The sequence below is a fragment of the Falco rusticolus genome, chromosome 11 (genome assembly GCF_015220075.1).
Source record: "Falco rusticolus isolate bFalRus1 chromosome 11, bFalRus1.pri, whole genome shotgun sequence".
NCBI classification, from domain to species: Eukaryota; Metazoa; Chordata; class Aves; order Falconiformes; family Falconidae; genus Falco; species Falco rusticolus.
In genome coordinates this window covers 3,441,955-3,457,563 of record NC_051197.1, presented here as the reverse complement: position 1 = coordinate 3,457,563, position 15,609 = coordinate 3,441,955, and the positions used below count along the sequence as shown (strand labels likewise).

General features: G+C 42.1%; 1 protein-coding gene across 7 annotated transcripts in view; it reads right to left on the bottom strand.

Moving 5' to 3' along the window:
- The window catches only part of DOCK7 (dedicator of cytokinesis 7), a 106,949-nt gene that overhangs the window by 78,889 nt on the left and 12,451 nt on the right, over positions 1–15,609 (bottom strand). For all 7 annotated transcript variants that reach the window (XM_037404748.1, XM_037404753.1, XM_037404754.1 and 4 more), the window contains exons 3-6: positions 3,103–3,278; positions 2,838–2,906; positions 501–630; positions 182–394 (exon numbers count right to left, since the gene is read on the bottom strand). In XM_037404748.1, the coding sequence (XP_037260645.1) occupies positions 182–394; positions 501–630; positions 2,838–2,906; positions 3,103–3,278 (588 nt within the window). The remainder of the gene's footprint in view (positions 1–181; positions 395–500; positions 631–2,837; positions 2,907–3,102; positions 3,279–15,609) is intronic.

Sequence of the window (15,609 nt, the reverse complement as noted above, 5' to 3'; positions counted from 1 at the left end):
GGAAGTAATATCTATGGCAAGACAATAAGCTAAAAACCACGTGACCCACAAAATAGCTAAGGTTCCCATGGATATTAAACATAGGTGATCTTAACTCCTTTAAATCCATGGCAGACTGACAATTTTCACATTCCTTAAATCCTTCACTTACTTAGGCTCAGCCATATGTATATAAAAATACCTCATCTGGTGCTGGATGTAGTGCAAAAAGCTCCTTATGCCTACTGGACTTCCTCTGATCTTCATTGTGGTGGTCAATCTCTTCATTTGGGGTTCGGTCCAGTAGGTTTGGGAGAAGAGCATCTGGAAGGGAGTTCTTCAGATCAAAAATACTGCATGCCCAGCTGCCCCGGGGAGTATCATCAATCGACATTGAACGTCGTTTAAGGTCATCCTGAGATTCAACAAATTAAAAGCAACTTATAATGGGAAAGGGACTGCACTTTAAAAATGCGATTATAAATTAGGTTTTATGTAGCAAGGTTTTAAAGGTACATTACTTGTTCATCCTGGTAACTGTTGCCATCTGGAGCTTCATCAGACTCAAAGATCTGTTTGGGGAGCCCCTTTTGCCTCTCCTTCTGTTTGTCTAAGGTGTTGGGATTAAATCCAGTTCCCAGTTTGTGGTATCTGAAAACCAAGTATTTTAAATACAATCTTAGCACGCTTTCTGACACCAAATCCAGAAGCAGAATTACAGAACAAACCCAGTATTATCAGCATGGGTCCACTGAAAGCATAAACTGCTCTCTGCAAACAATATTTCCAGTCACCCTCCACCATAGCTGGGTAACAATCCAACAACCAGTATTCCAGTACTACAATGTGACTCTGTTCGACTGTAAAGCAACCCTGGGTGATGTCAAAAGGAGGATTATCAATGGCCAATTAAGGTCATCATAAAATGTGCAATTGTGATGCCAAGCTTAAAACAGGTCAAGAACGTGAGGACTGAAGGCCAGTGGTTCTGCTGGAGCAAGAGCTGACTTGGAGTAGACAATATTAGTAACTTGAAAGCCAAAACAATGACTTCAGGTAAGACTGCATGAAGCGCCCAAGTCCTGAGCACCTCTGGAAAACACACAACTTTCCAACCCCAACAAAAATGAGCATCTTCTCATAGCATCTTTATAAGCAGAATCAGGTCCTTCAGAGCCTTCCAGGGTGTAAGAGTGCTTGCTAGTAAACAGTCTGTCTACTGTTGCTGACAAGATCAGATCTCTTTGACTAACAATTTTTTTGATACCAAATGGTACTATGTCTTTATTTACACACTCATATGGCCAGAGCCACAGCCTCCTTACAATACACACTCTAAGGCAGTCCCAAAGAAGTGCTGGGGTCACATCTCAAATTAATTGTTCTTATCACGCCCCATTACTAAAGTCACCACAGAAGGCTGCACAGACATGTGAAAACCACGGAGATGCTAGCAGGGAATAACGAAAGGGAGGAGAAAAAGGAGGATAGCATTTTCCTCACTAGATTATAATTCCTGGGAGCTGAACAACATGATCTGTATAATCCTCACCTGGAGGTCTGCATTTCAATCACAGCTCCACCAACAAGTGTAAAGTCACTCTAAATCTGACCTAACTTCAGAGGTGCTGGTAATTAATTGCCCTCCTCTGAAGGGGCAAGACAACTTTTGACTGTAGTTCAACAATCACTTACCATGCCTTCAACCCACTCAGGCAACTCTGATGTCTTTAGCTTCATGCCTTCCCTGACACAGAATGCAACCTGCAGCTGATCTGCACAGGACAAAAAGCTCTGGTGTCTCCAACTAAACCCCCTCAGTGAGGAATCACAGCCAGGTATTCCAGATACCAGTGAAAGTCACTGAGAAGCCAAGAGGTGTGCTGGCTGGGTGGGTCACATTGTTCAAGCCTACTACACATGCTAGACTCTGCCCACAAAGGCTGGGAGTTAATAAAGCATCTCTCTCTCTCATGTTTCTTTCTGGTTGGGGGGGGTTGGGTGTTTTTTTTTTTTTTTTGGTATGAGATTACAAAACACATTTTTATTAGGTCATCTTAGCACTGCAAAGCATATCTTCAGCATCCCCTGAAGTGGTTCGCAGGACAACATTAAACCAGTGAATTGTAGCAACAGCCACAAGGGCAGAGCTGTAGCTGTAGTCAAGTCATTTGTAGGTGATGCACATCACATGGATCACTTACTCCTTGACAGTGGCTCTTGAAGTTATCAGGCTTTCAATCATCTGAGAGAGTGTATGTTCCAAGTAAAGCTCCTCAGAAACCTTCCCGCTAATTTGCATAAATTAATCAATGCATGTACGTTCTCTAAAATGTTCACTCATTAGGTAAGTGTTGTGATAGTTCAAATATTAACAATTACTTGTTTAAATTATGTACTTTCTCAAATTCTCTTAGGGACTAAATGAAAGCTGCAGAGGGCACCTTATCTATCAAGGGGTTGTAACTGCACATAAATATTATATAATTACAAAACTAATGCAACTGCTCTCTAAAAAGAGCTAAAAACATATGGAACAAAGAAAGAAACAAATGCTGAAAATAATTTTACTTGTTCGCATTCCCTAATTTCTCCACCATTCTAAAGCAGCAACTGTTGACTAAAATGGCCTAAATTTTCAAAAATGCCCCAAGGGGTTTTGACATCTGAGATCTGATTTTCAAAACACAAAGCATCATTTCAGCTAAAAACAAAGCATTGGTTCAGCTGAGCTAGGCAACCAAAAGCTGGGACACATGGAATCAGTAGCCAGGACGGTAATTTTTGAGCCTACTCATACCAGCTAGTCAACCTGCAAAAATACGAAATCAAGCTGACAAATACCACAGGGAACTCACTTTCTGTTCACAATCGCCCAGTCTTCTGTGTAACTTCTTACACAGTCCCTCACATGGGGGTCCATCTCACTGTTGAAAGAACAGAAACAAACACCTTCAAAACCACAGACACGATAACGACTTCTTAAACACACATACTTTCACTTCGGTTTATATTTACTCTTCCAGGCATCTGCAACCAAAAATTCCAGGCTTCAGCCTTGCAGATACTCAAATGCAGTACAATTAATTCCCTTGAGCCAGGTGTCACCCTGTCACGTCCTACCTCTCTTCAGGCACAGCCGACACAAGCGTTCGACATTCTCGGGGGGTGTACACAACCTCAATGTCATCGGAAGGAAACTCAAGCAAGTCTCTCAGGGGTCCAGACTCCACTGCAATTGGGTGTGTAATAAGGTAGTCCTCCAACTCAACCGGGTCCACTGCTTCTGTAAGCGGTACCTGGGGAAAAACAAGCGACAGAAAGGTCTTAAAACACGCTGAAAGAAAAAAGAAAAAGCACAAGCACATGTTCTACTTTGTTTTTTAAATCAGCTTTTCTGCCTTGTTGAGGAAACTTGAGCTAACATCAGATGATAATTAACCTTAGTGGTGTTAACCTTAGCTAATACACATCACAAAGCTATTTTTCAAGTCTTTATCTTTTATCTGATATGTCTCTGGATATTTCTGTGATGCATACTATCATCACCTAAAAATAAAAACAAACCCCAAATTAAAAAAAGAATTTTCATCTATTTTCAAGAAATTCATCAGCTTGCATCAAAAGAAAATTTTGTACTTTATTCCCCACGTGTATGACTTTGGATTTATTTTTACCGTGCTCTGATCACAAAGGAAACCTTCATCCTGATCCAGGATGCAAGAACTGTTTCAACTTCATGTGCGGCCCCCAAACAGAAATCCAGAGCAGGGGCTGATTTACCAGGAACTTAAGAAGCCACAGAACTCTAAAGACCAACATTATTTTGAATTAAACCACCTCTCTGGAGAGCACAACACAATGTTTGTCTACCACAGATACAAGTTTAACCACCCCTTCTCCCTGATATTAGGCCCTTCAGTGCAACGATGACCCTGCCTACTCCAGGAAGGTACACTGCTCCAAGTAAAATGGACACTTGACAAGCATCTTTACTGGGCACAAAGCTTGCACCCAAAGTGCAAGGAATGACTGAACAAACACACGTGCAGGAAACCAGCAGATTTCACTGGAAATACTGATCTCACCATACCAAAAAAAAAGTGAGCTTTTTCTAGCTACATGAAAAGAAATGATGCATAAACTGGATACATACTCACATTGCATAACTGCATTTCTGCATATGTATATTATATAAATACATATATATATTCTGAGATCATTATGCTCTGAGGCTGTACATAAACATAGACATTAAGAAAATGGAACACTAAAAACAAGTTTTGAGGAACCTGTCTCTACAGCAACTGACAGATTTCCTAGAATTCCCTGGCACACCCCAGCAAAGCTGAGTGCTTTAATATGAGTCACAAATACATGACAAAATTCAGCATTTTTTCTTTACTGCTTCCTCTCTCCTGTCATCCAGATTATTTCTGTGGGACAGGGAACTATCCTGTAACTTGTCTTCTGCTGGAAATACCTTTAAAAAGAATACTTAATAAATAAGTTCTAGACATGCTTCTCAAAAAATTTGCTATACCAATCCCAAATTCCAGTTTTAAAACTTCTATTGCCAAAAAATTCTGAAATGAATCAACTTTTTATTCAAGGAAAAAGACTTGGCTAATGCAGGGGGTATTGAAAGAATCTCTCCTACCACAGCCAACTTCAATGAATACTACAATTTTCTTGAAATACAGAAGGCAAATTCTTCACCAGAAAAATGGCGTGACTCCAATGAAGTCAGGTGAGTTGGACCAGATGTCTTTATGCCAGATAAGAATCTGGTCCACCAAAAAAATATGATGTCTAGGAACTCAGTATTTAGTTCTGCAATTTAGGTAAAAAATACAAAGTAATTTCTGTGTAAAGAAACACACCACCATCATCATCATCTATTTAATTCTGACCCTATAACCTTTCTTCCCCTTCTAATCCTGAACTCTTGAAATGAACTTAAAGTATGTGGTTTGGAGAACTTTTGAAAATGCAAACCAGATACTTTTAATTGTTTTCATCACTGCAACACTCACAACGAGCAGAACTTGTCATTGCTCTTTCCCACATTACAGTTAACATGTCATCACCTCACACTATCTGTTCCTTACATACAGATAGACCAGCTCCATTTGGCACTAGATAACTGACAAAACATACAGCACTGAAGTGTGACAGTTTATTATTGAGAAACTGCTAAAAGTGCATGTTTTTTCAGAAGAGCCGCTGCATGACACTACTGCTACTTCGCGTGCATAGAATCCTTTCTACCGATAAACCTCAAAACCAAAGAAGAGTAAGAAACTCTTTACAAATGAAGATAAAAATAACAAAAATCACTGGGCAAAAGCTGCAGAGGCACCGGGAAAAGACACTTCCCCAGCTCCTCTCACAACCAGTCCAGAGCCCTATCCATGCCGTGATGCAGCTCAGAGCTGGACGCTGAAAGCACCCTCACTGGAAGAAGGCCAGAGGGTTACGGCAGCCTGGGAGGGTGACTTAAAGCTGTTAACTGACCCTATTTTTTAAGCCTTAACATTTTAAGACTTACTTTTACTCCTCCTGCTGACCTCCCTTCCCCAGTGGCAGCTCCAAAGCTAAGGCAGCTTCCAGTGCACTTCTCAGCAAAACTGAGCTGACCATGCAAGTGTTGTGTCTCCATCTGCACAAACTCAATTACCTTCGCAGCTCCCCAGGATAACAAAGAGGAAACTTCTCATTCCCTCTGATTTTACTAATCCACTCATCCTGATAAACAGAAGACAATTACACACAGGTGAGGAAAAAACCCTCTGGATTAACACAGAGTGGAGAGGGATATGCAGGACCGAGCCAGCACAAGACAGAGACTGCCACTGCCCCAAAGACACCATGTTTCCCCATTCCTGGCATTTTACAACTCAAATTTCACTTGTCCAACAAGATCATTGTAATGTATTGGACAAAAGATGAATGAACTGGCTTCGCTAGTTAAAAGCACCTAATCGGGAAAGGCAAGCAGTGCTTAGGGGTCTATCCAACACCGTGTCCCCCGTCTGCACTCCAGGGCTTTCCAAGCCCTTCACACATCTCACGATTAGGCCCAAAGTTGCAATTCACAATTTTCCAGTTTGTCTCTTCAGATGACTATTGTACCATGAAGATGTAAACAAACATAAAAGTCAAACCCAGAAGCTTGTATTAGACTCACCATCTGTGCAGCCAGAAATACTTTCTAGCACCTGAGTAAACAGGCCAAACATAAATTCATGGTTATGAAGAGGAACTACTTCGTGTCAGACTATTGGCAGATAAAAGGCAAGCACATTATTTTAAGCTTTAGATATTTGTGGGGGAAGAAGTGATAAAAGAGGAGGAGGAAATAAGGATGAATAAATGCACCAAAAGGAAAATGAACCCAAATGGTGTCCCCATGTCTGAACCGAACCACGAGAGCTTATCTCATGGCTCTCACTGCTGATGGCTTAACCTTTCCTCCCTCCTGCTTTATGCTCCTGCATATGAGTGCACTCTGCATATTTATGCACTCTGAACCTGTGGATGAGACCAAGAACAGACACAATATACAAGAGGCTATTCCTGCGTTATCCAGCCAAAGCATCAGTCACCTGAAATCGTCATTTGAACCCATCAGATCGAATGCGCACAGTGAAGGAATCAAGACAACTTCACATAAAGACCAGGTTACCCAACCTCACCATCAACTAAGGAGCAGAACCTGCTCTATCACCTCACCTCCAAGCCTCCAGGCTCAACTTACCTCCTCACAGCACCAGGAAGAATAAGGAGGTACCCAAGAGCCGACTGCCCTGGCCCATTAGGATTGTGATACTTTCCCAGTTCACAAAAGTTCCACTCTTATCCTTGTGCACTCTGATGAACAGCTGATTGCCAGATTACCACAAGAACAGCAAGCCCTGGTTCCAGGTGCATAATAAAAGATTTTGAAATCTGCTGCAGCAGAAATGGGGGAACAGCTGAGGAGCTACAAAGCTGTCCTCTCCCACAGCCCTGCTTGCTGGCAGGCTGCAGACAGCATATCTTCATCCCGCTTCCAGGAAAAAAGCCTTTTCGATTCCTCATGAACGCTCCTAGGAAGCAATAGTAGGTGCCTCCTCCACAAAACACAGCCAGTTTTTCTTCCTCAGACTTCCAAAGGCAGAGGGACGGTTTCAGTCAAGTATTTGCAAACATGCAGTCCACCTACCAGGTGGCTAATAAACCTAATAATGCTGGAGTGTTACTGTAAGAAATCATTGACAGGGTGTCTGTTCCTTCCAAGAAGAGTTTATTAAGGCCCTCCAGAAACCAAAGCTGTACAGGAGCTCCCACCATCTTCCCCACCAGGACTACGGAACAGTCTAAAGTAATGGCAACTACACATGGCAAATAAGCAAAGGAAAGCCTGCTCCCAGAGTTACAATTGCTGCTCTCCTAAAAAATACTCTTCAGTTTTGTGCGAGCTGTAATTACAGAAAGAAATTTGCACAGCCTTTCGGACAATTCCTTAACACAGTTTTCACTCAGTCTTTATCCCAGGATCAGACGCTGCCACCTCACTCAGGGCAAGCACTATTCGTGTTATTAAGATGAACAGGAATACACAGGGAGAAAGGAGCCACCCGGTATGAGTAAAAGGGTCATAACCTGCTCCCTGCCAACGTAAACACCAAATACAATGTCCTGATAAACTGGAAGTACAGAAGAAATCAAACGTGACTCTCCGTTTTTCAGGCTTACACAGCCCAATTACCCCAAATCAAACACATCACTTGCAAATAACATTTCTGCATATATATGTTCTTAACCTGACCAGAGACACACGCTCTGTCAGCTTAATTAAGACACCAGCCCGATTGATTTGGGTTATAGAAACTACTTAACACACACGTTCCATGGGTGCATCTGTGTTGTTGCAGTTACGGCTCTCAGCAGTTGCATCACAAAACCCTATTTCAAAGGTTTACAACTCTTCTGCAGCGTGGACAGTCAAGCTTTCTTCTTTAAGGCTGTGTTATTCTTCACTGTTATATCCCCTTAAAAGCTTGAAAATAAAGCTTCGTTTCCTATCGACTTTGTCCTTCTCTAGACAGCAAACATTGTATTTTGCTGTAGTTTTAGAGCATTGCTAGCCGAAATATGTCTCTCTCCTATTTATTTCCTTCTTTTGAGCACCTACCTGCCTCATCATCATCGGTTACAAAAGAAGCATCTGCACAAACCTGGAAACACAGGCAGAAGCCTCTGCTAGAGGATGTGGTGTAACTCCATGCAGGGTAACAAACCCCCATTTACTTTAGCCAAGCGTCTCACCCAAGGACTGCAGGAGCAAAGGGTGAGCAGGCAGGGAAAGCTACACCCGGTGCACCGTGCTGCAAAGCACACAGCCTGCTCTACCCCACCAAGGAAGAAAAAATAAAAATTCAAAGGCCAGATGTGTATTAGACCTGCTCTGTTGTGGCACTCCTGAGAACAGACTGCAACCAGCTCCCTCGTGCACGGAGCAGACCCCTCTTGACAAGCAGGACTTCTCACCTGGCCCAGTGACCAGGGGTTTGCCGAGCGGCAGTGCTGACCGCGTACGGGGAAGGCAGCAGCAGCCATGCTCAGAGGGAGCTCAGCCAGCAGAAGTGTGCAGGGCAAGGTGATTCAAAAGGCAGCAGGGATGCCTCACTAACAAAGGCAATGGGAATTCTTGCCATAGATGCACTTTTCCATCATGCTCAAGAAATGACCAAAGGATAAGTATTTAATTAGCATGCCTGAACGGCCTTCCTCTCCAGTTCGCTGCCTTTCTGAACCAATTACACCTACACCAGTACCTAAAGACTACAGGTCTGCTCTCCTGGGCACTGTACAGTAGCTCAGTAAGGACCACAGTAGCAACCAGGGAAAAAAAAGGGACAAATATCATCTCAATCTCACAGATACTGGCTGAAGCACAGAAGAAGTCTTATGTAGATCACTGTGGTGTGCCCTGGCATCCAAAGGCATTCAGATTTTCACCTGAAGGACTTTAGCCTATCCTTTCCCCACACAAACAGCTGGGCAGAGGGGATATTTCTAGATCCTGTTCCAGAACTTTGTTGCTTAATTCACACGTGTTGTACTAAGCATCACGAGTAGTCTTGTGGGACATGCTTAGAGCAACACACCCAGCTCCCAGCTATGATTCTGCAGACTCTTCCAGCTAGCATATGTCAGCAGAGACATGAAAACCACTGTGTCCCCCATGCTTCCTTCTCCCTCCCTCACCTCTGCCCTCCCAAGATGCTTATTCTCACAGGGAGCCACAACAGCACTTTAAATGTTTATGATGTGATGGCTTGGCAGGATGCATCTGGCAGAACAAGGATTTGAACTCAAGTTGCTCATAGCCCAATCCAAGACCAATTTTCCTTTTATCTAAAATGAGATGCCTAATTCCTAAGGGCAGAGACATAGTCTCTCTGAGGATCCCAGTACAGTTTGGAGCCTGTAAAAATGACAATGGCAGAGACTGGAAAGTTATACCTCCTGCCTCCACTGTGGGGGTAAAATTCTCTGCAAGGATATGATAAGGGAACTTGAAAAATTAATCTTGCAGAGCTCCTCATCACAGGGAGGATCCTGACTACTATTTTTACTTGGCATCTAGGCACTTCTTCAAAATCAGGGTGATATTTCTTGCCAATTTTGAAAGCAGGACAAAGTTCCATCTTAACTTCAATACCTCCTTAAATATTAAACAATTTATAATGTGCTAAAACTGTAACAGATTGTGCCAAAGCTTCACATTCTAAATTAATACCAGCTTCCCACCCACTGCCTCCCTGGGCAAAATCTTGGAAGGACAGAAGAAGCAGATTAACATTTCAAAGCTGAGCCCCAGCTTTCTCTTAGTTATCCTAGGTCTCCAGGGCAAACAGTCACTTCCCTTGTTGAGCATTCAGGAATGCAGATGGCCTGTTCTTGCTGTGGCAGAATCCCGTCACCCTTAAAGGGATATTGGTTATCTCAGGGAACTGCAACGAGAGTCAAATCTGATGTACCCGTAGGAAGGGCTCAGTGTAAATCTGAGAATATGGGAAATGTAACACGCGTTTAAAAAAAAATATCTGCAGGCAAGTTAAAGAAGATAACAGTTTGAAGAAATATATTTGGTAAACACAGGCATCAGATTTATTTTTAAGTTTGAACTACAGGCCACAGTCATCCTAAGAAGTTTCAAAACATGAGCAGTACAATATTAACCCCTGACAATGCTCAAGTAATTAGAAAACATGTTGGTTTACTTGCATAAAATACGTTTTCTTTCACCTAAACACTCCAAAAATTCTCACGGCTGGATCCAAATTCTAAGAATCCCATTATTTGCCTATTGATATTACTGCATTTCAGAAGACCCACACTCCTAATTTCATATGCCTGATAACTAGTAAGCACAGAGAACTCCTGCATTTAATTTTTTTGCTGCATTTGTAATACATGGAAATATTCAAATGAACCAAGGAGATTCCTAGGCAATCTCTGCTTTTCATCAACAGCTACCAACCCTCAACAAGGATGACACCTCCCCAGTCATAAAGTGCAGTCATTACCTCCCCATACATGTGTATTGCCTCTGGAATGCAGTTCTGTATCTCCTGCTTTGCTCTAGCTCTTATTATTTCTTTTGCATGGTGTACTGAAAGACGTAATTACTATAGAAAGTAACTGATAAAAGTCCTTCATTCCAAATTGTAAACGCACCTCAAAAAATTCTGTAAGCATTCTCTATTAAGACAAAAATTGTTTATGAATAGTCTGAAGCCTCCATTGTTAAGATCTGAGAATTTTTAAGTTCTGGATTCTTTTTACAGACAAGTTCAATGATCTGCAATGTGTGCCAAATTCATGTAATATCACAATGCTCAAAATGGAAAAAGGCTCTAATGAAAGGAAATATTTGTAAATATACCTACCTAAAGGGGGATTCTACATGTAACAAATAACAGCCAGCCACAAAACCAGTGAAATGTTCTATGTACAAATATTGCTAGGTTATTTGCTGTTGTAACTGGTTGCTAATGTAAGAAGCCATTTGGGTATAGAAATGTTAATATTAATCAGAGATTAATTAGTTATCTGGGAATACTATAGCGATTTCTTACCAAACCCAAAAAGCCATGAGTTATGCCTCCAAGGATGGGTAAGAAGAAAGACAGTTTCTCCTTTGATGACTAGGAATAATGTCATTTCACCAAGAGAGTATTTGAAGAACCAAGACTTTGATACAGCAAATGCAAGTGCTGAGACTGATCTGAAGGAGCTACCCTCTGATAAATTGTGCCAAAACCGAGAATGCAGAGACTGAGACAACAGAAACATCAAAGCTCCATTATTACAGAAATGAAAAAGCCAAACAGTTTGACCAGAGACTGCAGAAAAATCACAGACTTCCCACTTTTGGCAGAAACACTACATCAGATCAGCAGAGATGGATCCCCCTGGACCCTTAGGGTTCACACAGGCAAACCACGGTGGCTCTGAACTGTGCAAGCTGCACCGTGGTAACCACAAACGTGCACGTTCTTCTGAGTGGAAAATACTTGGCACAGTCACGTCTCAATTATCAGTGGAAAATGTAATTCATCCAGTGTATGGATGAATTAACCACGAGACACATGAAGACACCAGAGCTGGGCTGCCTGTGTTATTGAGCTCAGGAGCAGCACAATGGGACAGCTGAAGTGGTTTCTGTATGTGCCCAGGTCAAGAAATACTGTGCCCGCCACACTGATGGGGCGCAAAGCTTCACCTAACAAACCACGCCAGTCCAAGCCACCTTTGGGCACAGACAGTCCCAAGGTGTCAGCTCTGTGCACCTGAGCAGCCCTGCCTGGAGACACCAGCAATGAGCCCTAGCGCTCAGCCAGCCCGCTGCAGCCGCACAGCCATCACGGAGTAAGGCTCAGCCTGCTGGCCGAAGCTCTGGCGACCACAGTGGACCTCCAGCCTCGAGTCTCCTTGTCATCTGTTCCGAGCTGGCTCTGCAGAGCCACGTGAGTACCCCTGCACAGTGACAGCATCAGCCAGGCCGGTGCAAAGCCTGGGTGCATCCACCCAGCCCTGCTAGCCCAGGTAACAGAGACATGGTTCTCCTATTAGCTGAGCGCTAAAAAGGCTAACAATGCATCTAAGCTGCCTTATTATTGCAAAAGACTGCAAGTGCATATATACAAAGGAACAGCTGCAGCAGCACATCTACACCTTACATGCTCACATGTCCTCTGACGTAGACTTACTCCTTCATGCACTCTCACAGCCAGTACCAAAGCACTCTCCACCTGCTCTCCTGAGCCTTCACAGGCAATCAGCAGCAACACAGATGACAAGGAGAAAGCAGCTGTAATTTAGCATCATGAAGCAGTGATCTTCCAATTCACTGCTGCTTGCTGGGACCGTGGCAGCATTAGCATGAAAGATTGCAAGCAGACCAAAGGGACTTAGACTGAAAAATTTTACATTGCAATTTGAATCCAATATTAAGAACTTTTTGCAGTTTAGGGTATTAGCAGCATTTCCACTAAACATCAGTTTGCTTATGCATTGTATCCCCAAAAAAAGATGTGTCACAACTAACTTTAATAAACAAAGAGTAGGATTTAACAGCATTTTTAGATTCTGAGTATTTATTAACAGGCCTGTCATGAATGCTTCATTTAAGCAACCAAATTTACTTGGTAGAATAACATTTAGTTACAATTAGTTACCTCTGCTAATGTATAAACTGTTTAAGTTATTGCAGATGAATGAGACTCAGCAACCTTTCAATGGGTATCAGACTCACCAATTTAACATATAAAATGCTCGTGACCTCTGCAACAGGACTCACTCAGAACCCATTTTAGAAATAGTTTTAAGTCACTAAAGAAAGCGCCTGCACCAGAGCAGAGTTAACTGTGAGTAATTGCTAATGGGAGGAGGCAGGGAAGAGGATGTGGATGCCTCTCCCATCCTCCCCTGCCTGATGAGGATAGACCATTCAGCAAGGCAGGGCAAAACCTCCAGGAAACACATATAATGGGAGACACTATTAAGCCTTAATCAGCTTTGAGAGAGCGTTAAGACTTGGCTCATTTTCCTTTTCATTTTAGTGATTTTGGTGATAAAATTACTTGGCTCTGAACACTTCAAAACACCCTTTTTTATGCCACATAGGATATGTTTTCCCTTGTAATGTTTTCCATTAATTTGCACAAATTATTTTTTCTTCTTTTAAATTACACGAAATAAACAGCGAGAATATATAAAGGAACCTATATTCTCTTATTGAATAATTACAGACTATCTTTGAATACACAACCAAAATCTGACATCCGATAAATCCAAGACAAAGCTTCAATTAGTCCAGATAATGCCCATAAACCCCACAGTGCTTTACAAAGATATGTAAATGTCAGCACCTTTATTTCACATGAAGAAAATGGAGCTCCAAGAGCAGACATGGTCAGATCACATCACATCCAAGAATCCAGACCTCTTTATTCCCAGACTAATTAACATCTCTTGTAACAGTGCTCCTTCCTCACACTAACATTCAACTATAGCATAACATACACCAACAGGAAGTATTATCCCTAATCCTTTGGAAACAGCTGTGATTTTTCTGTAAAACAACTGAATATACACTCATTCTGCTTATTTGCAATTTCTGTGAAATGCTGCTCTTCTAATTAAAATATACCTCTACAGACTGAAAAAAAAAACTAAGAAAGTTTTCTTTTCTTAGGCAAAAAAAAAAAAAAAAAAAAAAAATCAAGTTTTGGACAACAACCAAAAACATTTCAATGACTATCTTTGGCACTCAAAAGTGAAGTACTCAGAAATCCAAGATTTTATAAGTCTTTATCTAATTTGAAGAATATAAATATCATTAAGCAACTTTTTAAGCTGCTTAACGTAGAACAAGAGACGGAAACAGCGGGGCTACAATGGAAAAGTGGTCCAGATACCTAGTGATTATTTTCTGTCCTTTGATAACATCATTTGCCCACATAAAGGGATAGCACACACAGGGGAAAAGAGTAGACTACTGAGTCCATTTGCAGATAAAAACCAAAACGCTGCTCTTCCTACAGCAAAGCTGCGTAACAAGCAGCCATTAAACAGCAAACTGAGGCATGGACACCAAGATTCAGAGAAAGCTTTGGGTTGCTTCAACACTAACTCACGCTAATCTCTGACAATCCACAATCCAGCTTCATCCAGGTAAAACTACTGCAGAAATCCAGAGAGCACAATCCGGCCTCCGCCAGGCTGCAGCATGCAGCAATGAGCAGAAATGACCGGTGCAGCAGAGGGTAAGCAGACAGAGTTAAACAAGCACCATAGCACAAGGAGTTGCTCAACAGAAAAAAAAAAAAAAAACAACCTTGGAAAGAAAAGAAAGTGGTTAGTCACCAGGGGTTATAACAGCCTGTAGTAAACAGTCCGGTTCATCAAATAAACAAAGCAAATACTCCATCCTGCAAGATGCTGGGGAATTCTTTGAAAGGAAGTGCAAGCTCTCCACTTTCAGTGCATTCAATCAGTGAGGTTGGTGGCAAGAAGCCCCAGCTCCCACGAGAGAATACTGAACCTCTCGATGCACCAAAAATGAGCATAGCTCGTGGCTTACAACCCTGAACACAAACAGTAGGATGCAAACACACACTCAATTTACAAGTGGATTTACAGAGACTTGCAAAACTTCAAAAAATAAAATGTCCTTAATCTAGCTCCAAGACCTTTCCAGCTTCTATTTCTCAGTAACAAACTGTCAGTGCCTTCCGTTCTGGATTTCAAAAATAAAAGCTCAGTGCTGCAAGGACTGCATCCTGCACAGAGTCCCAATTCGGCACATTTGGTTATACAGGAAAAGCCTCTGAATGCTTTGGACCTGTGTCTGTGGTCTGCAGATCTGAGGGATGTGCAATTAAAATCAGCTTCTCCTAAAGTGTCAGAAGGGTGGAGGCTGACAATAATAAACTGCAAGCTCCTGTACAGTCATTTGAAAGCAGTGTCTTCTCCCCAGCTCTACCAAATACTAAATTAGAAACAGTTCTGGCAGCATTTTGTCTGCTGCTCGTGAAGCAAAAGGGAAGAGACTTGCTAAAATCCAGCTGACAGGTTTTTGCATTTATCCTAGGTTCAACCACATGCAAGTCTGTTGAGTGTGAAAAGTCCCTGCACTGGCTTCAGTCAACAAGAAACAGAATGCTCACCTGAGCACAGTGCTGAGGGCCCTGCATTCACAAAAGCAGACATTTCTCCATACAAATGTCTCCATTGGACTGCGTGTGATGAGACTATCAGACAAATTACCACAAGCCAGCTACTATTGGCAACTGTCAACATAGAATCAGTACTGACCTTATCTGGATCGTAACTATGGAAGTGCTCAACATGACGAGCAAGATGCACTGGATAAGAGAGACCACATCCCCACTATTGTTAAAAATCCCCCGGTTCCATGCTGCACATGCTGCTCCCATTGTGGATACAAGAAACGCAAGTCACACACAGCTGTATTAGAATATCCATCATTTTAGCGTTAATTTCCTTATTTAAATCCACACTACCCACCCTACTCCAGGCTTTCAAACCAGTATGACTACACAAAACTGC